Source organism: Setaria viridis, chromosome 4, assembly GCF_005286985.2.
Source record: "Setaria viridis chromosome 4, Setaria_viridis_v4.0, whole genome shotgun sequence".
NCBI lineage: Eukaryota > Viridiplantae > Streptophyta > Magnoliopsida > Poales > Poaceae > Setaria > Setaria viridis.
In genome coordinates, this window is record NC_048266.2 from 28,388,897 (window position 1) to 28,415,173 (window position 26,277).

Below are 26,277 nucleotides of genomic sequence, written 5' to 3' on the forward strand. Positions count from 1 at the left end.
TAGGCTTAATAGATTCGTCTCGCGAATTAGACTCCATCTGTGCAATTAGTTTTGTAATTAGCCTATGTTTAATACTCCTAATTAGTATCTAAACATCAGATGTGACGGGTGCTAAACTTTAGCACCTTGGAGCCAAACAGCCCCAGTGGAACACGCTACAAACAAATTGAGCAGCGGTCTTGCTTACCGATCATCAGTCAATAAATAGAATACATGTTGTCAAACAGCAGGAGATTAGGACTTTCAAGGATTGAATTTGACATCTGGACCTTTGAGTCATCGTAACGTAACGTGCACGGTGCAGCCAGAATGCGTTATATATGCACAATGCATCCACTGGGAGCAGAGAAAATATGATATGAATGCAATGAAAAACCAGAGGGGCTTCAGCTGCCCACAGCTCATGCCCTTCGCTCTACTCCAATTGCTCTGCCTGCTCACCGCCACTGGTAAACTGATTCTTACCTCCACTGTTCTGCGTAATCTAATTACAGTTTTGCACAAGCTGAACTCCGTTATTTCATCCTCAAAGATCGGTGGAGAGCGCTTGGAACGAGGACAAGCAGGTGGTGATCGAGCTCAAACACTTCTTGCAAGCAAACGACAGGGCCAACCACGGCGCCTACGACTCATGGTCGGAGTCGGATGCCTCGCCGTGCGGCTGGCGCGGCGTCAGGTGCAACGCTGCCGGGGAGGTCGGGTCTCTCGACCTCTCCGGCTCGAGCATCTCCGGCACAGCCTTCGGCGGCTTCTCGCGCCTCCGCGCGATCACGCGGCTCGACCTCTCGAACAACTCGATTCAGGGGGCGCTCCCGGCCGACGATAGCGGCCGGTACCACCGCCTCGTCCACTTCAACCTGTCGCATAACCTCATCGGCGGGCACCTGGACGTCTCCGGGCTGGCACAGCTGCAGACGCTTGACGTATCTGAGAACCGGTTCACGAGCGCCAGCCTCCCGGCGGTCTGCAGCAGCCTCACCGTGCTCAACGTCTCCTCCAACAGCCTCTCCAGCGGCCTCGCCGAGTGGCTCAAGAACTGCACGAAGCCTGAGCATGTGGACGTCAGCTAGAACAGCCTCACCGGCGAGGTTTGGCCCCACTTGGCAAGGCTCAAACAGTTCAATGGTGCCGAGAACAACCTCACCGGCATCGTTCCAAACAACGTCTTTCCAAATGGGTGCAAGCTAGAGTCTCTTGATCTCTCATTTAACCGGTTGCACGGAGGTTTCCCAGGTTCAGTTGCAAACTGTGGAAATCTTGTGCTTCTCTCACCCTGGGGAAACAAATTTGGAGGCTTGATACCGGCGGGTATTGGGAAGATCACCGGACTTGAGACACTGATTCTTGGGAGTAACCTTTTTGACAGGAGAATACCATTAGAGTTGACAAACTGCACTAACCTCCGGTACTTGGACATCAGCGAAAACTTCTTTGGTAAGGAAGTGCAGAGCGTCTTTGGCAATTTTACAGGCTTGAGGCACCTTGTGCTGCATGACAATATGTACACCAGTGGGATCATCTCCTCCGGCATGCTGCGGTTGCTGCTGCTTGCTAGGCTTGACCTCAGCTTCAGTGAATTCCATGGAGAGCTTCCTGAAGATGCTGCTGACATGAAGACTCTCAGGTACCTCATCTTGACCAACAACTTCTTCTCCGGTATAATACCACCGAGATGGGGTCAGCTCAGTGATCTTCAGTTGTTGGGACTCTCTTATAACAACTTGTCTGAAAGAATCCCATCCAGCATAGGGAACCTTACTTCTCTGATAGGTCTGATGGTTCCCTGGAACCATCTCTCTTGTGAAATTCCACCAGAGATTGGGAACTGCACTAGCCTGATCTATCTGAACCTTCAAGGTAATAGACTATCAGGTAACATTCCCCCGAAGATGATGCAGGTGGGAAGTGATCCTTGGGTAACCTTTGACAAGAATCGAAAGGATTCTTCAGTGCTTGTTGGCTTCGGGCAGTGCATCACATTGATTTCTTGGTATACACAGACAAGTTACTCTCTGTTCAACTATTTGCACCCGATGATGAACTGGCAAACCTCTCTCTTTTTTTTTTCGAACCGCACGAGATAGTGTGAGTTCCATTGATATAGCAGAAAAAATACAAGTCTACGACCATGGAAGGCCATAGGTAGGAAAGGAAAAGAAAAGAAGAAGGGAAAAACAATTTATACTCGTCCGGTTGGATTGGGACATCAACGCGGGTAGCCACTCAGCTCGAAAACGCCAAAACCGACTGGTTAGATTGGAACATCAATACAGCCACACCACTCCACTCGACAATGGTAGTCAAACTGAAGCCTAAACGTGACATCCACTAATATTCGCACTCTCATGTAATTGTTGAAACCTCCAGGCGTGACCCTGTACAGACAGGGAACCGAGAGAAATAGACCACACCATGTTGAGAAGGCCGCCGCCATGCGGGACCCTTTGCTGTAGTGCTGCTGCAACATCACACTCCACCCGACAGAGTGATACCACCAGATCAAGACCTGTCGCAGGCTGCCTCGCAGCCGCCACCACGATAACACAAACGCGCGGGGGCCTCGCCACATCTCCCATTGAACTCCACCTCGCTCACGTCGCCTTGAAGAAACACTGCGTGCGGGGGCCTCGCCTCACCTGCTACAGTACTCCATGTCACGAATATGTCTCTTTTGTCGCTATCAGAATGGTGAGCCATATTGCCCCGCTTCCCAAGGTCTCCATCAACAACCAAGTCATCGTCGCAGGTTGACCTCACCTCGTTGCTCTACCCGCGCACCTAGCCTTTGCCATCGTGTCAGCAAGCCAAAGTAATCTCTTACGCCATCTTCCGATGATGTACCGCATCGGAGTAGCCTAGCAAAGCTGAGCCACCCACCACGGTCCGCTGCAAGCTAGTCGTCCCATGATGCCGTCACTACAAGCGTCGTCCTTTCCTTGCAGTCCCACGCCGCACTAACAGTTGCCAAGCAATGTCAGCCGCTGCGGTCCGCTGCAAGCAACTAGCCCGACAACAATGTGACAACCCCTGGCCGCCACCAAACCTGCGATCGCCTCCACGTGAGCTCAACAACCCTGTCAAAACTTGCCATCTAGCACCATGCCGCCTTGCCGCACCACCACCGGCTGCAGCCTCCCATGATCAACATGACGGGTCCACAGACCTAGGGTCCCCAATAGAACTACTTTCCCATGACACTTAGTCCAATAAAGGGCACAACAACAACATGTACCTTGGTGTACCTAGCTACACACAGTCGGGCCGAGACCACGATCCGGTCACCGACCGGCTCCTCTGACCAGGAGGCCTGGTTGGCGCCCCGACCAGAGGGAGCCAGCCGAGGGTGGGACCACAGTCGGACCCCGACTGAGTACTCCCGACCAAGCGCTCCTGACTGAGTGCTCTTGACCTCATCCCCCGACCGGGGACTTGCCGTACCCTTGCACTGACCTCCCCGATCGACTCGATTAAGGCGGATCGGGACTCCCAACTGAGGACGCTCACCTGGAGTAGGCCCAGGGAGCAGGTGGGGCGGATAACGAGGTGGCACCCGGGTCAGCCGGCTGTACGCAGAGCCGTACCACGCCACACCCTGCGCACGTTTGCACAGTGGCGCCGTAAACCTACCCGCTACAGCGTAGTGGCCTGACGAGGAGAATAGGGACTGAGGATGGAGGCCATACCGTATCCACCGATGTGGGATTCGACAAGATTAGGCAGCGCCCGTACACTCACTCTCTTATCCTCCCCTGTAAGGACCGTCCCCTTGTACTATAAAAAGGGACGGACCCCCCGCTTCTACACTGACACACGCGCTCTCAGACTCTTCAAACTCTAACACCCTCACACTCGGAAGTTCGAAGACTCTCGGACGAACATTCTCACATGCACTCTCACACACTTAGCACACGTTTGAGCTCCTACCACTCTCTTCCACTGAGACGAGAACAAGGTCAGGACTCAGGCATCCCCTCTCATCCACCTCTCGTTTGTATCCCCACTGCAAACTTTGAGCGCCTGGGCTCAGGAATAAAGTCGACCAACTGACCTGACTGGACGTAGGGCGCGTTGCCCGAACTAGTATACATCCTGTGTCATTGTGTGCTAGGCCATATTCAATCTAACGCACGGCAAAATTACAAATATTTACTTATTGGCTAGATTTCACACCGACACAACACGTCACCAGCAGTGCCACAAGCCGAATTGGGTCTCTAAAAATGATGCCTCCAAGGAGGGGATGACGCCAGTGGTGCCGCCATCGCTCGTCCAGCATCTGGACAGGGTTTTCTGTGGCGGAACCGCCCAAATTAACCTGACTAAAATGCATTGAAGTCGCCTGATATGCGATTATGCACTTTAAGCAAGCCAACTTGGTTGACCGTTGGATTTCCTCCGATAAACCACGTAAACAGGATCGAAAAGCATCGCTCACACGAAGGTGAGTAGCACAGAGATTACAACATTCCATCATGATAACATAGTTCAACAATTTATTACATCAGAGTTTTTGGAAATTCAAACCGAAATTTTGCATGGTTCGAAGTCAAATTAAAACTAGCGGAAGCTAAACGTCGATACAAGACATCATGATAGAGCCGATCATGACATCAAAAATTCCTTCCTTCGCCGTCCGAGGAAGGATCCCACTCGACGGTCCAGCCTGGAGGAAGCTGGGTCGGCCAAGTGGTACCAACGCCCAAGCTACTGACATTACCTGAAAAAGATTAGCCACAACAAGGCTGAGCAACTAGTACTCAGCAAGACTGACCCGTCGGAAGGACATGACCGAGACTTAGACATGCAAGGCTTTCTGGCTCTGGGGTTTTCTTGCCAAAAGCATCTAAAGTTAGTCCTTACTTTCAACCTTTTAGCTCATGTTCTATGTTCTTTATCCATTCTAAATTAGCAACTTATACTAAACAAACATGGTTTCCAGGCAATTACTTAACAAACATCAAGATTTAAATCATCATCATGTTCCATCTTTACTCAGTGCCGAATAGCGATCAAGTAGTCCCAATCTGTGAGAGGCAGACGAATCGATTCGAATTTATTAACCATGCATGGCAAACCTAATCTCACGACATCCGCGCACCACAAAGGGTCGCTTCATTTGTCAGCCGTCCCCATCGATCCCTTAGGCACGTGTCAGGGCCAACTTCCTTTGGCGTGCAATGCTCCACAGTCCCGGCCTATTGCTGCACTGTGACCGCACTTGCACCCACATGATGCACCATGGGAACGACGTTCCAAGGACAGCCGGAAGGTATGCCATGCCCCAGTTCAATCATGTACTAGGCTTCCCCATCCCATACTAGGTATGAGATTAGTACTTTCAATCACTTGATCACGAACGCCGACACGTTTCGACCTTAGTTCATTTTCATTTAGACAGACGGGGCAATCCACCAAGCATCGAACACTAGCCTAACCCCATCCGTTGTCCTTATAGTTTCAACAAAACTGGAACATTCAACTCCTATAACTCGCGAGTGACAGGAAATCACTCGACTTTTACCGAAACCTATTAAGCATTGCACTACTCGACCTTAGCAACTAGTATTCAAAAACAAGGTACTAAGTTATGCATCTAAGGTTCCATTACAACTCCTCGAAACGTAAATGTGCAATCAAGTGATCAATAAGTGGTATGAAAGCAAAACAGGGAGTTCATGCACCGGGGCTTGCCTTCAGAAAAAGCTTGGAGCTCCTCGGGGTCTTGCGCTGGCTCAGGCTCTCCTTCGCAGGGGTGCAGTTCCTTGGCGGGGTCTTCTTCCGGGGCTGGATGAAGCTCGTACATCCCGTCGGCGAGATTCAACTCTACACGGAATGCAATGCAGGGGTTAAACATTTTAGATGTTTATTTCAACACACTCATGTTTTAACACGGACGCTTGTAGCAAAGCTACAGAGAAGGTGGGGAGTTCAACTTCTGTAGGTGGAGAGCAGGATGGGAGGGTCGGATTGGGGAAAACTTAGGGTCTGACCCTCAGGTTTAAGGAAAAACCGTACCAAGGTCCTCAGACTCAACACAGAGGAATCCCCGAAATATTTCACCGATACCCTCAGGTCACAGAAAAAAGAATTACAACCGAGCCCTCGGGCGAGGCGGAGAAAGGGTCGGCGAAACTTGGCGGGGTCGGGCGAGACGGAAAGGCAGGGGTCGGGCGAAATGAACAAGGACAGGGGTCGGGCGAGACGGAAAGATAGGGGTCGGGCGAAACGGAAGGACAGGGAGGTTAAGCAGCTTACCTCCAGGTCTACCGGCGAAGCCTTGGGGCCGAACAGGAGCAGGCTTGGGGCGGAAAGGTTGTACGAACGAAGGCTTGGGCGGCGGCGAGACTTCGACGGTGGTCCGGTGGCGGCGGTGCTACTGGTGGACACAAGCAAGCTCTATTACCGCGCGGAGGAGCGGGCGGCTGGTGTGTTGGAAGAAGCGGCTTGCGGGTGGCGGCGAAGTCGCCGGAGTGTGGGGGTGGCGCAGGGGGTGAGTTCCACGGAAGCTCAGTGGCGGCGCGGAAAGAAAGCGGTGGCTCAAGGAGAAAGCAGGGCGCAGAGGAGAAAGCGGCGGCGCAGGTGCGGGCGGTGGCAAGGGGTGGCATTGCCGGCGAGGGGGTTCCCTTTTATAGGGCTGGGGTGGCGCGGAGGGTCGAGGCGGGGCTCCGGTGGGGAAAGGATAAGGCCGAGAGCGGCGAGTGCTCGAGCGAGGCGGCCATTGGCCAACGACGCCATTGGGCAGAGGATGCGGAGCTCCGGATGGTCTTCGGCGGCGATTGGCCTTGGGCGGCGCGCGTCCGGGGCTTCCGGTCTGTCGGGCGGGCAAGGCGGAAAGGCTACCATGGGGGTTGGGCGAGCGGGCGGAGGCGCGGGACGTCGGGGGCATCTCAGCTTTCTTGGCGAACGGGCGGAACCGGGTTGGCGGAGCAGAGTCGTGGCAGGCGGAAGGCGACCTGCGCGCGGCCGGCGATTGGCTAGCCCGGCGCTCGCTCCGTCCTGTCGTGGGCGCGGGTTGGGCGCCGTGGCTCTCGTCCTGTCGCTGTCGCGCTGGGGATAGGGCGCCAGCGAGCTGCCGGTGGCCTGCGGCCACGCGGCGCGCGGCGCGCGAGCAAACATGCTCGGGCGCGCGGGCGTCGAGGCTCCTATCGGGCAGCAAGCCAGACCAGCTTTGGAGCGATCCTTCTCCGAATCTTTCAACACAACTCCCGAAACTCCCTTAAACAAACTTGCCCAACTCAGATCGTTCTTCAAACTTTGTTTAAGGTGTCGGTTTAGATTGCGAAAGGATTCAAAGATATTTCACGCTAAAGTTAGCCAAAAATCTGGAATTCCAGACTTAGGATTTTTAAGGCACCAGGGTGAGTTGACTGGTTTACCTCACTTTGACCGGGATTTTGAACAAGTTCGGGTCCGATTTGGATCTGGGTCAGTGTAACAAAGTTGGAACACTCTCGAGGTACTACAACTTTATTAAGGCTCTGACTTGAGTTTAGATAGGAAAACGGGAGATGAAAGCTTGCAAAGATAGAGGAAAACTCGAATTCCAGGACTTAAAGAGATTTTTAGGGTCCTGTAGGAAGGCCGGCTTGGGTTGCTGTTTTTATCTCCTTTCCACTCCGAATTAGACAAGGTGCCTTTAACAAAAGTTGTTGGAATTAAAAAGTTTTACAACTCTTATTTGGGCAGAAACTTAAGTTTGTATATAGAATTTCAAGCTTCAAAACAAACTCCAAAAGAGAGCTTCTTAGGTTTATAAAGGTCATTTCACTACTTAACTTAGGGATTTCTCACTGGTTTAGAGTTAAAGCACTTAATTTAGGTAGAGTTGTTACAGCCTACCCCCCTTAAAGGAATCTCGCCCCGAGATTCAAGTGCAGAAAGAACTAGTGTGGCTGGTGCAACGTACCTCCTTGATCGAAAAGAAAATCGCGGAAGTTAGCGTTGAGATATTCTTCCGTCTCCCATGTCGCTTCGTCTTCCGTATGGTGACTCCACTGAATTTTGTACATCTTGACAATTTGCCGACGAGTGTGTCTTTCCTTCCGGTCGAGGATCTTAATTGGATACTCCTTATACGATAAATCGGGTTCAATCTCCAATTCTTCCGGGGTAATGATCTCAGTTGGAATCCTGATGCACTTCTTGAGTTGCGAGACATGGAAAACATCGTGTATCGCTGCAATCTTCTCTGGAAGTTGTACTCGGTACGCTACGGGTCCACACGCCTCTACGATCTCATAGGGACCAATATAGCGCGGAGCTAACTTTCCCTTTACTCCAAAACATTGTACGCCTTTGGTCGGTGAAACCCATAGGTATACAAAATCTCCCACCTTAAATTGGATGGGTCTTCTTCTTTGATCGGCATAGCTCTTCTGTCGAGATTGGGCGGCCTTGAGATTTTCACGGATGACTCTCACTTTTTCTTCGGCCTCTAGGTCAGGTCCATACAACGTTCTCTCTCCGGGTTGCGACCAGCTCAGAGGGGTTCGGCATCTACGTCCATACAAGGCCTCGAAAGGTGCCATTTTCAGGCTAGCTTGGTAACTGTTGTTGTAGGAGAATTCCGCTAATGGCAAACACTTATCCCAGTTCTTGTCATAATGAATAGCACAGGCGCGCAACATATCTTCCAAAATCTGATTAACCCTCTCAGTTTGCCCATCGGTCTGAGGGTGATATGTGGAGCTGCGGATCAATTTCGTGCCAAGTGAAAACTACAACTGCTCCCAAAAGCGTGCTACAAACTGACTACCTCGATCAGAGATGATCGTTTTAGGTACACCATGCAAGGAAACAATCCGATCAAGGTACAGTTCTGCATATTTCTGTATGGTGTGGGTGGTGTGTACTGGAAGAAAATGTGCTGTTTTGGTTAGTCGGTCTACTATCACCCATATGGAGTCATGCTTGCGGGAGGTATTGGGTAGTCTGACTATAAAGTCCATGCTTATGTCTTCCCACTTCCATGAGGGAATAGGCAGCGACTGCAAGGGGCCAGCTACCCTCAAGTGGCTTGCCTTAACTCGCTGATAGGTATCGCACTCTGAAACATATCGAGCAATGTCGGGTTTCATCCCACTCCACCAGAAATTTTGTCGGAGGTCGTGATACATCTTGGTACTGCCGGGGTGAATCGAGAACTTGGACAGGTGTGCTTCGTCTAGAATTTGTTTCTTAAGCTCGGGATCACTTGGAACTACAAGTCGAGTTTCATAAAATAACACTCCTTTCCAATCCCGTCGGAAACGTTTATATCCTTCGTCCTCCTGTGCAAGTTTCGCTTTGATAAGGTTTATCTCTTTGTCCTCTTGCTGTGCTAGAATTATTTGGTCACGCAGGGTGGGCTCCAGAGATATATGACTTAAGGTGCCGTGTGGAATAATTTCCAAGTTAAGCTTAGCCATTTCGTGACACAGGGTCTCAGCATAATTAACCGCCGATAAGTAGTTACAATGGACCTTGCGGCTGAGTGCATCTGCAACTACGTTGGCCTTTCCTGGGTGATAATGCACTTCTAGGTCATAATCCTTGATTAATTCTAACCATCTCCGTTGACGCATGTTGAGGTCTGCTTGAGTGAATATATACTTAAGACTCTTGTGGTCTGTATAGATGTTGCATCGGGTTCCCATGAGATAATGTCTCCACATTTTCAGAGCATGAACGACTGCCGCTAACTCAAGATCATGAGTAGGGTAGTTCAACTCATGTGGCCGTAACGCTCGCGAGGCATAGGCAATGACTCGGCTGTCTTGCATAAGAACACAACCAAGTCCAGTGCCAGAGGCATCGCAATACACATCAAATGGCCTAGTGGTGTCGGGCTGAGCTAAAACTGGCGCCGAAGTCAATAATTGCCTCAAGGTGTGGAAAGCTTCTTCACATTTGTCACTCCACACAAATTTACTCCCTTTCCTCAGCAGTTCCGTCATTGGCTTAGCTATTTTTGAGAAGTCAGGGATGAAGCGACGGTAGTAACCGGCTAAACCAAGAAAACTTCGAATCTGATGAACTGAAGTGGGCGGCTTCTAGTCCATTACTTCTTGCACCTTGCTTGGGTCTACTGCTATATCGTCTCTGGATATGGTGTGTCCCAAGAATTTAACACTGTCCAGCCAAAAGTCACACTTAGAGAACTTGGCATATAGTTGGTGGTCTCTTAAGCGTTGGAGTACAGTATGTAGGTGCTCTGCATGTTCTTGTTCATTCTTTGAGTACACCAAGATGTCGTCAATGAATACCACGACGAATTTGTCGAGTTCGGGCATAAACACCGAATTCATGAGGTACATGAAATAAGCCGGTGCGTTAGTAAGCCCAAACGACATGACTAAGTACTCGTAGAGTCCATATCGTGTAGAGAAGGCAGTCTTTGGAATGTCACACGGGCGGATCTTGATTTGATGGTAGCTAGAACGGAGGTCAATTTTGGAAAACACTCTAGCTCCAGCTAATTGGTCAAACAGAACATCAATGCGGGGAAGGGGGGTACTTGTTCTTTATCGTTACCGCATTGAGAGGTCGGTAGTCGACACACATTCGCAGACTATCGTCCTTGTTTTTCACAAACAAGGCGGGGCAACCCCAAGGTGATGTACTTGGGCGAATAAAACCCTTTTCCAACAAATCATGCAACTGAGTTTTCATTTTTGCCAGTTCGGCTGGTGGCATCCGATATGGTCTCTTTGAGATTGGGGCGGTACCTGGTTGCAACTCAATGGCAAACTCGATGTCTCTCTCAGGCGGCATACCCGGCAAATCATCTGGAAACACATCCGGGTACTCGCACACTACTGGGATATCTTCCAAACGGGCTTCAGACACGGGATAGGCACAAGAAGTTTGGCACTCTCGGGGAGGTAAGTGTATAGTGGAGCTACCATACTTGGGTGAATTTATATGGATTGCCCTGGCAGGGATATCTAGGGTCACTCGGTGTCGGGTCATCCAATCCATACCCAAGATAACATCTATTCCTTCTATCCCCAGGGCAAGCAGGTCTTCCTTAAGGAGGGTTCTCCCTAACTGGATAGGTACTTTGCGGCTCACTTGGTGTGAAGCTACCCTTCCACCCGGGGTAGAGATTATGTAGGTACCGTTGGTGTGACAGAAATCTAACCCACACTTAGCACTGATTCTAGTCCCAATGAAACTATGGGATGCTCCGGAATCAAACAGAATAAGGACGGGTTGATCACAGATAGAAAAAGTACCCGTCATCACTGGTGCGCCCTCTGGAAGTTCAGCAAGGGTGGTGAAGTTCAGCCTGCCTTGTCGGACCTGCACCTTTGGCTTCTTCCCCTTGTTGCCCGATGTATTGCTCTGACCGGGTCGTTGATTCTGGTTGCGGGGGCAGTCCTTGGCGAAGTGACCTGAGTTCCCGCAAGTGAAACAGCGGTTTCTAGGGACCGGGCGCAGTGGCATCGGGAGAGCAGGGTGGGGCCCTTGCGGCTGGAAACCGGGGAAACGAGGTGCTGCCTGCGGTGGAGGTCGAGCAACCCATCTCCCAGGCTGTGCAGGCCTGCGAGGCGCTTGTGGAGGAACCATTCTGTACTTCTGGGCAGGCGGGCTGGGTGCCGGCCTTGGGGCCTTTCTCTTCATGTCGGCCTTGAGAGCTTTCATGCAATCTTCCTGGGAAATTGCCAGGTTCACCAGTTCATTGTAGGAACCCACTTTGATAGGGTTCAGCCTTTCCTTGAGCTCCAAACTCAAGCCTCTGCGGAAACGGTCCCTCTTCTTCTCATCGGAGTCCGCATGATAGCCTGCATAGTGGCACAGGTCGTTGAAGGCCTGCGCATAGTGCAGGACATCGCGACCTCCCTGGGTGAGAGCCAGGAACTCGTTGAGCTTGCGCTCCAGAAGACCCTCAGGGATGTGATGGCCCCTGAACGCCGTCTTGAATTCCTCCCAGCCGACGACGTGGTCGGCCGGCCGCATGGCGTGGTAGTGTTCCCACCACAGGAGAGCAGAACCACGCAACTGCTGCGCGGCAAACCGGACCTTGTTCTCATCCAGGCAATATGCGGTGAGAAGGGAGAATTTGGACTCGATAGCGCGAATCCAGGCATCGGCGTCAAGTGGGTCCTCCGTCTTGTGAAACAGAGGAGGCTGGGTCCCCAGAAAATCCTCATAGCGAGCAACGTGTGGCTGATGATGGGCCCTTCCTCCTTGGGGTTGCTGCTGCTGCCCCTGAGCGATGCGCCTCAGCAGCTCGGTCTGGGCTGCCAAGATCAACTTGAGGGTGGTCGGAGGCGGAGGTGGGGGAGGCACCTCGCTGCCACTGGGAACGGAGCCGGAGCGTGTGCGATGCGCCATCTGCAAGATTCACCTTTCCATTAGTTCCATAACCTCAGAAGTATCCCAATTACAATATGGGAATGCCTGTGTTAATTCGGCAGATGTAACTTTTGCAACACAACACATATCCTTATAAGGAGGTGCACATATCTTAGCTAGCAACTAGCCCATTTCTGCAGCGTCATTTTATCCTTGTTACCGATCAGAAAGGTATTTGGATCCACGTTTTGTAGGGTCCACAAGATTCGGTGTCTCCCTAGTCGGTCTGCACACACCCTTGGCGAGCCAAACCTTATCCTCGGGGTCCCACTAATTTCCGACCTCTGGTGCCGGGGTCGGGCGATACGGAGCTTCTCAACACGGGGTCGGACGAAACGGAGACCTTCCAAACTGGGGTCGGGCGGGGCGGAGACTTTCATCCTGGGGTCGGGCGGGGCGGAGACCGTCCGCGAGGGGTCGGGCGCATCCGACCTCGCGACTCGGGGTCGGTTAGCTTAGGACAGGCCCACAAGAGGCGAGTGTGTGGTCACAGCACTAAAACCCACACCACTTGGCATCCACGACGTGTCGCAAGGATCAGAAGTAGAGTTAAAAGGGAACAAAAACAAAAGGAACTGCTTTCACTAAGATCATTTCACTGCTGGTCTTAGCATACAGGAGGAGTACTCACTCAAGGCTAACCTATTACATCACTGGCCAAAAACATAGGTCGCCGAGGAGTACAAACAAAGACAAAATAGAACCGCTCAACCTAGTTTGTCATAACTAGAAGTCGTCGAGGTTGCCCACGGAGGCAAAGCTAAGGACCGGTAAGTGCGCGTCACCAACTGGAGGCTGCGGTGAGGCATTCTCATAGTCCATGCTCGAAAAGCCTTCGATCTCCTCAGGCTCCTCCTCCTGGGCCATCTGCTCATCTAGCTGCACCTCTAGGGCGTGGATGGTATTAAGCTCATCTTGGTGGTCCTGCAAGTGCTCATTGGCGTTCGCCAGCTCCATGTTCACATCATAGAACTGGTCAGCCAAGATCTCCATATCGTGCTCCATGTCCACGATCTCTTCCTCCAAACGAGTAATCTTGTCCTGCATCTCTGCAATCTGAACATCCTTCTGTACCAGCTCGAGCAACTGGTCCACCATGCCACTCTGCACGGTAGACAAAGCAACCTGGTTGGCCACTGCCATCCCAATCACCGTAGCCATCGCTCGGCTCTGCAGCTCAACCATCCTGTAGAACACGTTCAGGCAACGAGCTGAAACAAAAATCATGCGTTGAGGATCCATAAGCCCGAGCAAGTCCATATGCTCCATACGATCCAACCAGTCCGGGTCCCTCGTATCCCGGGCAGGGAACAACCCAATCGGGTCTAGCACGATCTCAAGAGGGTGTGCCCGGCAGAACTGGGTCAATGTCTGCAAGGCTGCGAACTCCCAGGCGTCGTGGAGTGTGTGTCCCTCAGCCACTACCTCCAACAGCGGCCACTGTGGCTGATCCGGAGGCGGGGGTACCCGCACGTGTACGCGGCTCCACGGAATCCCGTGGTCCTGGTATGCACGGCCCGCATAAACCGGCGGTGACCGGTACCCGAAAGAGCGCAGAGTGTCCCACAACACAGCTGGAAAACCCTCGTAGTGAAGGCACCGTGAGTAGGTGGTGCCCTCCGTACCGACTGCCACGTGCACGGGCTGCGCCATCTGTAACCAAAGGTTAAGTGAGAAACGGAGCTAACACTTGGAAATCAAACCGATTTCTGGCAGTTGGAGAAAAGCTCATAACTCAGCAAGTATTCCTCCAAAACTTCTCAATTTTTACCAGCATGCTCTTTAGATAGTGTGTAACAAGTTTGGTATTCAAAGGTAAGGCTAAAACAGAACCTAACAAGGTGATAATCTCAGATTTCCATTAAGTGTTCCTGCTGGAATTTTTTTTTTGGCCGAGCCAAGATAAACTGAACACAACTTCCAAACCAGAGACTTAACAAAGTTGAAACTCTACCAGTAAGTCCTTTACTAAGTTCTGAAAAACTTTGCTTAAAGGACTCCTCACAGAAAAGGTCCTTAAGGTGGTCGAAACAGCAGAACTCTGCGGGTGTGCACTTTGGGGCTAACAGCCAACAGGGGGTCACCAACTGAGCACAATTCTCAACCCAAATGTTAGTACCTTGTGGCAGCTTTTTACTTGGGGGTTTTTAACACAACTTTACTATACAAAGTTTCTGGAGTTATCATGGCGGAAAAAGGACAGCTAGACAATCCTTAACGCGGTGCATTACTCTTTACGGCGTACTCGAGTTTGGTTTTATTTCTGAATGCATGCACGTCCTAGTCGTCCTCTCAACCAAAAATAATTGCCAAAAATCTTTGGACTTACGTGGTTAGTGCCGGTGGCAAGGCAACAATACGGCCTCCACTATAATAACTAGTCGAGTTACTAGGCATCGTTTCGAACGCAACGTTTGTTAGTGTACCTGCAGAAAAACACAACACAGCTTGAACCTTCCGTGCCAGCACTCACGAAAGCGTCCACAATCATTACCGTTCACTATAGAAATGGCACCCATGCGTTTAACACTGCATGGACAGCGCAACAACCGTGGAAATAGGTTCCTTTGAATAGAATCCTATAACCCTTCGCATTCTCGGGATGCGGAATCATGCACACGTGTAAGAAACGTGGGCGAACAACCATGACGATAGGCTCGTTGGAATCGAACCATACCATCCTTCGCATGTATTAACATACGGAACCTGCACACGTATAATAGACGTGGGCGAAACAACCGTGATGATAGGCTCGTTGGAATCGAATTCCCATCACCCTTCACATACTCGCGATGTGGAATCATGCACACGTATGATAGACGTGTCAAAAAGTGCTGGAAGTTAGAAGATAACCCATAACTATTAGCCACCTTAAAAACAACCCCAAAATCCCCTAGGGCTCCTCGAACTAAACTCATCCTTAGCGAACTTACGAACTTCTTGATTTCACTTCTTGCAAATTTTAGTTAGAAAAAAGAGTTTTAAGGTTTGTTGTTCTCCGTACTGTGCTTTGAGCTCTGATGCCAGCTGTGGCAGAACCGCCCAAATTAACCTGACTAAAATGCATTGAAGTCGCCTGATATGCGATTATGCACTTTAAGCAAGCCAACTTGGTCGACTGTCGGATTTCCTCCGATAAACCACGTAAACAGGATCGTGAAGCATCACTCACACGAAGGTGAGTAGCACAGAGATTACAACATTCCATCATGACAACATAGTTCAACAATTTATTACATCAGAGTTTTTGGAAATTCAAACCGAAATTTTTCATGGTTCAAAGTCAAATTAAACTAGCGGAAGCTAAACGTCGATACAAGACATCATGACGGAGCCGATCATGACATCAAAAATTCCTTTCTGGCATGCAAGGCTTTCTGGCTCTGGGGTTTTCTTGCCAAAAGCGTCTAAAGTTAGTCCTTACTTTCAACCTTTTAGCTCATGTTCTATGTTCTTTATCCATTCTAAATTAGCAAATTATACTAAACAAACATGGTTTCCAGGCAATTACTTAACAAATATCAAGATTTAAATCATCATCATGTTCCATCTTTACTCAGTGCAGAATAGCGATCAAGTAGTCCCAATCTGTGAGAGGCAGACGAATCGATTCGAATTTATTAACCATGCATGGCAAACCTAATCTCACGACATCCGCGCACCACGAAGGGTCGCTTCATTTGTCAGCCGTCCCCATCGATCCCTTAGGCACGTGTCAGGGCCAACTTCCTTTGGCATGCAATGCTCCACAGTCCCGGCCTATTGCTGCACTGTGACCGCACTTGCACCCACATGATGCACCATGGGAATGACGTTCCAAGGACAGCCGGAAGGTATGCCACGCCCCAGTTCAATCAGGTACTAGGCTTCCCCATCCCATACTAGGTATGAGATTAGTACTTTCAATCACTTGATCACGAACGCCGACACGTTTCGACCTTAGTTCATTTTCATTTAGACAGACGGGGCAATCCACCAAGCATCGAACACTAGCCTGACCCCGTCCGTTGTCCTTATAGTTTCAACAAAACTGGAACATTCAAATCCTATAACTCGCGAGTGACAGGAAATCACTCGACTTTTACCGAAACCTATTAAGCATTGCACTACTCGACCTTAGCAACTAGTATTCAAAAACAAGGTACTAAGTTATGCATCTAAGGTTCCATTACAACTCCTCAAAACATAAATGTGCAATCAAGTGATCAATAAGTGGTATGAAAGCAAAACAGGGAGTTCATGCACCGGGGCTTGCCTTCAGAAAAAGCTTGGAGGTCCTCGGGGTCTTGCGCTGGCTCGGGCTCTCCTTCGCAGGGGTGCAGTTCCTCGGCGAGGTCTTCTTTCGGGGCTGGATGAAGCTCGTACGTCCCGTCGGCGAGATTCAACTCTACACGGAATGCAATGCAGGGGTTAAACATTTTAGATGTTTATTTCAACACACTCATGTTTTAACACGGACGCTTGTAGCAAAGCTACAGAGAAGGTGGGGAGTTCAACTTCTGTAGGTGGAGAGCAGGATGGGAGGGTCGGATTGGGGAAAACTTAGGGTCTGACCCTCAGGTTTAAGGAAAAACCGTACCGAGGACCTCAGACTCAACACAGAGGAATCCCCGAAATATTTCACCGATACCCTCGGGTCACAGAAAAAAGAATTACAACCGAGCCCTCGGGCGAGGCGGAGAAAGGGTCGGCGAAACTTGGCGGGGTCGGGCGAGACGGAAAGGCAGGGGTCGGGCGAGACGGAAAGATAGGGGTCGGGCGAAACAGAAGGACAGGGAGGTTAAGCAGCTTACCTCCAGGTCTACCGGCGAAGCCTTGGGGCCGAACAGGAGCAGGCTTGGGGCGGAAAGGTTGTACGCACGAAGGCTTGGGCGGCGGCGAGACTTCGACGGTGGTCCGGCGGCGGCGGTGCTACTGGTGGACACAAGCAAGCTCTATTACCGCGCGGAGGAGCGGGCGGCTGGTGTGTTGGAACAAGCGGCTTGCAGGTGGCGGCGAAGTCGCCAGAGTGTGGGGGTGGCGCAGGGGGTGAGTTCCACGAAAGCTCAGCGGTGGCGCGGAAAGAAAGCGGTGGCTCAAGGAGAAAGCAGGGCGCAGAGGAGAAAGCGGCGGCGCAGGTGCGGGCGGTGGCAAGGGGTGGCATTGCCGGCGAGGGGGTTCCCTTTTATAGGGCCGGGGTGGCGCGGAGGGTCGAGGCGGGGCTCCGGTGGGGAAAGGATAAGGCCGGGAGCGGCAAGTGCTCGAGCGAGGCAGCCATTGGCCAACGACGCCATTGGGCAGAGGATGCGGAGCTCCGGATGGTCTTCGGCGGCGATTGGCCTTGGGCGGCGCGCGTCCGGGGCTTCGGGTCTGTCGTGAGGGCAAGGCGGAAAGGCTACCATGGGGGTTGGGTGAGCGGGCGGAGGCGCGGGACGTCGGGGGCATCTCAGCTTTCTTGGCGAACGGGCGGAACCGGGTTGGCGGAGCAGAGCCGTGGCAGGCGGAAGGCGACCTGAGCGCGGCCGGCGATTGGCTAGCCCGGCGCTCGCTCCGTCCTGTCGTGGGCGCGGGTTGGGCGCCGTGGCTCTCGTCCTGTCGCTGTCACACTGGGGATAGGGCGCTAGCGAGCTGCCGGTGGCCGACGGTCATGCGGCGCGCGGCGCGCGAGCGAACATGCTCGGGCGCGCGGGCGTCGAGGCTCCTATCGGGCAGCAAGCCAGACCAGCTTTGGAGCGATCCTTCTCCGAATCTTTCAACACAACTCCCGAAACTCCCTTAAACAAACTTGCCCAACTCAGATCGTTCTTCAAACTTTGTTTAAGGTGTCGGTTTAGATTGCAAAAGGATTCAAAGATATTTCACACCAAAGTTAGCCAAAAATCTGGAATTCCAGACTTAGGATTTTTAAGGCACCAGGGTGAGTTGACTGGTTTACCTCACTTTGACCGGGATTTTGAACAAGTTCGGGTCCGATTTGGATCTGGGTCAGTGTAACAAAGTTGGAACACTCTCGAGGTACTACAACTTCTATTAAGGCTCTGACTTGAATTTAGATAGGAAAACGGGAGATGAAAGCTTGCAAAGATAGAGGAAAACTCGAATTCCAGGACTTAAAAGAGATTTTTAGGGTCCTGTAGGAAGGCCGGCTTGGGTTGCTGTTTTTGACTCCTTTCCACTCCGAATTAGACAAGGTGCCTTTAACAAAAGTTGTTGGAATTAAAAAGTTTTACAACTCTTATTTGAGCAGAAACTTAAGTTTGTATATAGAATTTCAAGCTTCAAAACAAACTCCAAAAGAGAGCTTCTTAGGTTTATAAAGGTCATTTCACTACTTAACTTAGGGATTTCTCACTGGTTTAGAGTTAAAGCACTTAATTTAGGTAGAGTTGTTACATTTTCACCTAGAGAAACCTGTGCAGCAGAGATGGAACTCCTGAACTAGGTTTTTATTTGAGAGCGAAGTAGGTTTTTAGTCCCCCAACGGGGAGAACGACGCCCTAGGGTGCCGTTGCCATCGCCACCAGCAAGATCGCCGGCAAAGATTTTCGCCCGGAGCATCCCATCTCTAGCCACTACACATACATAGCCCAGCACTCCTTAGACGGCAATCATGAAAGCCCACCCGAGTGTGGCGCCACCGCCATGCCTCCTCTTGCCACGCGTAGACCACCTTCGGCTGCCCACCACGATACCTCACCGCATCATCAGTGCGTGCGCGGCAGCTGCCGTGCGCAGTCGTCACCGCCCGCAGCGGCCCAGGACTGCTGAGGTGCCCCCTGCGCCACTGCCAATAGGCTGCCTTCACCGCTGCAGCCCGGCTGCTTGCGCCCTGCGCTTGCCAGCCGTCGAGGCCCGCTGGGCCCACAGGCCACGCCTGTCGCGGCCGACGCTGCACACAGTCTCCATGCCCTTCGCTGGGCCGGAGTCGCCGCTGCGAGGCCTGGTCGACCCTAGCCGGGCTGACGTTGCACAGGGCGTCACGCCCACACCGGCCTTCGCCCTCCGCACGCGCTGTCCACGACCGCCCCGCCAAACCAACATCGGCCGATGCCTCCACCGCCTTGGGGACGTACAGGGCCGCGCCTACCGTGGCCAACTCTTCACTCGTCCCTGGCCGGGCTGGCACCGCACGGGACGTCACGCCCACGCCGGCCGTTTGCCCTCCACACGCGCCGTCCACGACCGCCACTCCCAACCAACGCCGGCCGATGCCTTCACCACCTCGAGGACACACAGGTCGCATAGCCACCAGATCTGACTAGCGCCGTGCCAGATCCGTGCCGCCTAGCCTCCATCGCTGTGGGGTGCCGCCCATGCCGGCGTGCCCCCTCAGGCGGCATTGGCGGTCGCGCCCGCCCAGATCCGCAGGAGGAAGGGGAAGGGGGCCCGCCACGACCCTCATCGTGAGCCGCGTGGGATTCCGGCGACCCGCTTGGGCGGCGGCACGGCAAGGGTAGGCGTCGGTGGAGGGCGGCGGCTGGGGTTTCAGTGCCTGCCCGAGTCGCCCATGCGGGGGTGACGCGGGAGGAAAGTCTGTTGTTCTTGGGTATAGTATGCGTTATTGTTCTTAACTGGCAAACCTGTCGCATGTTATGGAATAGTATCTTGAAGGGCTACCGAGTTATTCCAATTTGTGACAAATCATCCTTATCAACATCATACATGATCCCCAAGTATGTCATATTGTCGGGGAACATGCTGTCAGGAGGTATACCAGAGCTCGGCAAGCTCCCACTCATCGTGCTCAATGTCTCTAGAAATTACTTCTCAGGTCCAATTCCGCCAAATACCGGTCAAGCTTCATGCCTTGAAGTTCTTGACTTGTTATACAATAACTTGTCAGGTGAACTTCCATCCAGTCTAGGCCAGCTTAGCAGGCTCAGTATGTTCAATGCTTCTTGCAAGCCGCTTCTCTCCGGCAAAGTCCCTACAGAAGGTCAGTTTGGTACCTTCGACGAGCGCTCATTCCTAGGTGATCCACAAATATCATTCCAACAAAGTAATGGCAAGCACTCAGGGGGTAGGGAAACCCCTTCTTTCCCAACAAGCGGGGTCAATTCCCAAACGATTGAACCATGCATCTTGTTCTCCATTATTGTTGCCTCGCTGACAGGATCTGCCACCTTCTTTATAATTAATTTAAAGTTTGATTCTGCGAGGAAGTTCATTCCTTATGGATACTATCTGTAGCAGTTTATCCTTGATTCTCAGTTGGCTCAGCGTTCGGCAAAAAATGCATGTTATTTCTATACAATATTATGTGTACAGGTCTTACAAAATTGTAGTCAATATAGGGGTCCTCATGGATGGAGTATTTGTTTTGGTTTCAAGTGTTTAGAGATCTTCTATGTCTTGGACTTGCTTTTGTTTAGTTTGATTCTGTATGTGATGAGCTAATAATTGTGGCCACGTACTTTCTATTTGGAGTTTTTGCTCCACTGCCAATGAATTACGTGGTGATTTAGAAAACGAAGTTTGAAAGCACAAGTGGAATCCACTAGAAACAATAATATCTTTCAGTCAGCAGTTGGAACTGCATACTATGTCTACAAACAAGTCAACAAATCAAGGGTTGAGGCCACCTGCGCTGGAAAAACTATTGAGCCGAGGTGTTCGGCATTCCTAAAGAATTGCATCAAAACCAAGATGCAAAGAAGTATCCATTGAAGAGTGGCTGTCTGGCTGATTAGCGCAGTAATGGAATCTTTGGCTTACCACCAAGCCCAAGCTTTGGCGTTAAAAAATGTGTACTTATGCTAATAGTAACATGATACAAGTTTATATCAGCTTGTAAATTGGCGACCATACTATACTGAAAAGCAAAAAATCAATTAGCTGAGTATTAATTGTGCCAAATAATGATATACATATGGGAATAAAACTAAATGATGCTTTTGAGCAAAAAAGTTATGTTTCTGAACTTTTGAAACTCAATAAAGTGTTACCAAGTGGATATATATTCAATTAGAAGAAAATCACTTAGAAAATGCAGGGCTTCGGAACGGCTCCTCCACCGGCTTCTCCAGGTAAACGGAAAGGGCATCTCCACTGAAGCACCGGGGAGCTGGAGCCATTTTTGTACTGCATCCACGGAGAAAAAAAACTAGCTTCCCCGGCTCCTCCTCCCTTTTACAACTGCCCCGTTAGGATGTGCTCCTTAACTTCAAGGAAATTACACTCGAGATGCCATTTCGTGCGGTGCAGGGTGACTAACCTATAGGCGTCAGTGTCGTTGCCCGGGAAACGCCATACCTGACCGCGGAAGCCCCAACGACGGAACAGAGCGGTGGACTAGAGCAGCAAAAGAGTGCGCAGCGCGGCTAGCGCGTCAAGGGAGCAGGGCGGTGCTGCGGCAGGCCTGGGGAGCGATGGAAGAGCAGCATCAGCGCAGCGGGGCCGGAGCTTCGCGACGCGGCTTGGCGGGAGACAGGAGCAGTGCTGGGAATGGAGCGACACGGCGATGAGGAAAGAGATGAGACAGAGCCATAGAAGACGACCGAGAAAAGTGTTGCGGCGTCTGGATGAGAAGAAAGAGGTACGGTGAAAAAAAAAAGAGAAAAGGTAGTGAAAAAAAGGAAGGGAGGGGGTAAAAAGGAAAAAGAAAACGAAAGAGGAAAAGAAAAAGGAAGGAAGAAAAAGAAGGAGAGAAATTGATTTTAATCTACAATTATATTTTCATCTCATATGATAACATTATGAAATATGCAAGGGTGCATTGGACATTAGACATCTTTGATGCATTCGTAAAAAAAATAAGAAACTGTTTTTTCAAATATTTTTCAAAATACTTTCAACTCCATCAAACAAGCCGCTTCACTATAGAGCTAGAGCCAGAGCTATTTTTGGAGGAGCCGGAGCCTGACCAAATAGGCCGATGTAGCCATTTACCATTTGTTTTTTTCATGGGTTTCCAGTGTAGTCTATATGCCCCAACTAGCAGGTTCTAAAACATTAGAGCCCGAAAAAAGAATCCGAGGGAGGAGGCACGGGCGATCTGGTAGATGTAGATGCGATGCAGGATGCCGCTGCCGGAGAGGCTGCCACGCCGAGCAGTGATGGGCGCCACTGCACCAGGCCACCCTTGTTTCACTACCGCAGAGCGCCGCGAAGGGTTGGAGCCGCTGCCCCCTGGTTACAAGGTTACATGGACTGGACTTGGGCAGCAGCCCCCCTCCTCAAGCTCGAGCCCCTGGATCCGCCCTTGTGTGCTGATAAAGCATCAATGCCGCCTCATGATAGCAAGTAGCTTTACCTTGAAGACTATCCGTGGTAGCTCTTAATCTTATTATGAGATGGTACGGATAATATGTATCTATATAGACTCTTATCACCATTTGGCACAGATAGCAAGCATTGTTTGTCAGCTTTAGTGACGAGTCGACACAAGTACTTTCTCACGTGTGTAATTTGAAGTTTCTACTTACTGGAAATTCATAGGTTTTTCATATGCGGACTCAAATTCATACAAACTTTATATAAAATTTATAGGTTTTGACGATGCATTTGATTTTTTTTTGAAGTCATTAGATATCCAAATTTTTTTTAGGTAGATGTTCAAATAGTTGACTAAAGTTTTAGGGGAATAAGAATCCAAATCTTAATGTTTTTTTCTTAAATTAATGATGTGGCAGTTAAACAAGATGTCATTTTTCAGTTGTTATTATTAAATTGATAATGTGGCAGCACTTCAATACCTTTCAACAAACCTTTTGGAAACTGTTGGATCATACGTGTATTTTTAGCAAGGTTCCAAAATTAGTTTTGTTGGCTATAATTTTTAGATACTTTTGGAGACCTACGAGGAGGGATGCGGTAGAAGTCTCGGCTCGTTCATGAAACATACTGTTTATGTGCCGCATGTCTGGCTCAGTCAGTTTGTTGTGCATCGCATACCTGTAGAAAAAAATTTGAGGAAATTTCTTATTTGGCACTAAAAGATAAGTTAATTCCTTTCTTGATCGTGAAAAGTTTTTTCTTTCTAATATGACACCATATTCTAACTTTCATTCCTTATTTGACATTTCCGTCACTTATCTTAGTTAAATCAGGTGAAACTAGACCTGAGCAAACCTCGGGTCGGGCTAGCAAAAAGTCCAGTTTCTTGTTAGCCCAAAATCTCCGCCCAAGCCCGCCCATTAACTCCACCGGATCAACAAAATCGGGCCCAATTCGATCCGGGCTCGGACTCGGGCTGGGCCGCACATAATTTTCTAGTATAAATTTAATTCATTTTATTATTTGGGCTGAGCTCGGGCCTGCCCATTTTTCCGGGCAGCGAAAATTAGCGCCACGCCCGACCTTAAATGAGCATCGGGCCGGGCTTAGTTCGTCGGGCTCAGGCTGGGCCTATTTTGCTCAGCTCTTGGTGAAACGATCTCCAAATCAGCTCCAAAAATCATGAAATTTTTTGTAGTGATACACCAAATGAATATGAAACCATATTTATTGAAAGGACAAATATACCTTTACGGTTTTAAAATTGAAATTCACCAACTTAGGCTACCTTTATAAATTATCTGAATTTTTATGTCACCAAAACACTTTTAAAAATTGTAAGAAAATAACTAATATTTCTCACATCAGATGTTGGAACTTATTAAATTATTTCCAAGCAAAACTTACATAGAGAATTATGAAGAACCGTAAATTTGGGACAATTTAAAAGAACTTTGTAATTCTCTATGTAACTTATGATAGAAAATAATTTTATAAATGGTTGCATCTCATGTAAGGAATATTAGTTATTTTCCATAATTTTTGAAAAGTCTTTTAGTACCATAAAAATTCAAATATGCTTCAAAAGTAGTTAGATGTTAAATTTTAATTTGAAAATAGCAAAGGTACATGTGCTTTTTTAAGTAAAATGGACTCAATCTTCAATTGTTCTATTATCAAAAAAGTTTCATGAGTCCTCTATGCCACGTCTGTGCAACAAATCGGCTTTCGACCTATGTGACAATCGACAATCCTTTCCGGGACGACGGAAGAGGCAGAATGCTCTGCTCGTTCCTGAAGAAGTCATGGGGATCCACCTTCGCCTTCACCGCGGCAAGCCTTTCAAAATTTCCCTTAAAGTACGCCTCCCCCCAAACCCTCGCCTTCTCATAGCCAGTCACGCCATCGCCGCCGTCGCCGTCGTCGTTCACGCCGAGGTCCAGGTCCCTGTAGTTCACATAGGCGCCCCTGGGGTTCTTGCTCACGTACGGCTCCATCTCCCGGTGCAGCCCCCTGATCCATCCCACATGCTTCTCCGCCTCCTCCGTCCCGTTCTTGAACCAGAACCCGTAGTACTGGAGGTTGTAGAGCTCCCGCCGGTGCGGGAACGGCGTCGCCGACGGCGACACGTCGCCCATCCGGCCGCCGTAGGGGTCCAGGATGAGCAGCCCGGCGCCGTCCCTGAGGAGCCAGCTCCACGTCCTGTCCCACACGTGGCTCGGGATCGGGTTGGTCACGTAGTCTGACTTGGCCTTGAAGTAACGCTCCGGCTTGGTGCCCCGGTCCAGGAGCAGCTCCGCCGGCTTCCCCGTGCCGTAGAACGCGAAGTAGAGGACCGACTCGATCCACGTCATCTCGATGCAGTCCTCAGGCTTCACGCCGAGCTCCGGGAACCACCGGGTCATCGTCGCGACGAGGCCGGCGCGCGTGCCGAGGTAGAGGGACTCGAACTGCGCGTCCTGGATCTGGAGGACGACGCGGAGGAAGACGTCGGGGGGCAGGGTGGGTGCCACGCGTTGCCACTTGGTGAGGAGGGAGGTCGCGGACTGGTTCCGTGGCCGGTGGACGGTGAACACCGTGACGGTCGCCGGCACGATCACTAGTCGTAGCTTCCAGGACAGGACGACGCCGAAGCTCCCGCCACCGCCGCCGCGGATGGCCCAGAAGAGGTCCTCCCCCATGGTGGCCCTGTCCAGGAGGGTACCCGTGGCGTCGACGACGACGGCGTCGAGGACGTGGTCCGCGGCGAGGCCGTGCTTCCGCAGCAGCAGCCCGAAGCCGCCGCCGCTGAGGTGGCCGCCGACGCCCACCGTCGGGCCCAGGCCGCCGGGGAACCCGAGGCGCGCGCTGCGGTTGGCGATCGCGTAGTAGAGCTCGCCGAGCGTCGCGCCGGAGCCGACCCACGCCGTGCGGCGCCCGGCGTCGACGCGGACGGCGCGGAGCGCGGCCAGGTCGACGACGGCGAAGGGGCGCACCGCGCTCAGGGAGCGGTAGGACAGGCCCTCGTAGTCGTGCCCTCCGCTGCGCGGCCGCACGCGGACGCCGTGGCGCGCGCCGCAGCGCACGGCGGACTGGACGTGCGAGGCGTCGGCCGCCGCGATGATGGCAACCGGCGTCGGGGTCGACGGCGTCACGAACAGCAGGTTCTTGATGGAGGATTCGAGGACGGAGGTGTACGACGGGGACGCGTTCGTGTAGACGACTTGCGGAGGGATATCGACGGCGAGGCAGCGGAGGAAGGACGCGGTATCAGGGGACGGAGCAGCCGTGGCGGCTGCCGGTGTAACCGAGGCCACCACATGGTGCTGGATGGAGAAGAAAGCGGCGAGGAGTGGCAGTGCAAAGCTCCGGACGATGGCCATCTTCTTGTTTGGATCGTGTTGAGATGAGCCAGGTTCGCCGATGGTTGCTTAAAAGCAAGTTGGCAATGGAAACAAGCAGCTGGTGAACTGATCGCACCAAGCAGGAAACAGCAGGAGAACGTTGATAGTGCTAGCACCATTTGCACAGAGGAAAGTGACGCGCATGACTGCATTGATCCAGCAATTTAATTTGGCAGGTCCGCAGCTTGCATTTGTGTCTTGGCCTGAGAGCTGCCCACGACACCAAGTCTAACGGAGAACACGAGATTGTTGTTTCTTAAACCTGATGCGACAAATGGATCTTTGGTTCGTTACTCCCTTTGTCCTGGGAAAGAGACAAGGGACAAATAGTCGCGTCCTCTTTGTTTCCCTTTATCCATCG

The 26,277-nt window shown here is 51.2% G+C and overlaps 1 protein-coding gene and 1 pseudogene across 1 annotated transcript; one reads left to right on the top strand and one right to left on the bottom strand.

Moving 5' to 3' along the window:
- Window positions 1-213: 213 nt before the first annotated feature.
- On the top strand, window positions 214-20,508 carry LOC140222634 (probable LRR receptor-like serine/threonine-protein kinase At1g74360; annotated as a pseudogene).
- Window positions 20,509-24,110: 3,602 nt separating this feature from the next.
- LOC117851883 (berberine bridge enzyme-like Cyn d 4) lies at window positions 24,111-26,066 on the bottom strand. The gene has a single exon (XM_034733792.2). The coding sequence runs from the start codon at window positions 25,893-25,895 to the stop codon at window positions 24,267-24,269; it is 1,629 nt and encodes a 542-aa protein (XP_034589683.1). The 5' UTR covers window positions 25,896-26,066; the 3' UTR covers window positions 24,111-24,266.
- Window positions 26,067-26,277: the final 211 nt, after the last annotated feature.

What these genes read in the sequence shown, in the direction of transcription:
- LOC117851883 (XM_034733792.2), bottom strand. Translation starts at nt 25,895, where the DNA reads ATGGCCATCGTCCGGAGCTTTGCACTGCCACTCCTCGCCGCTTTCTTC.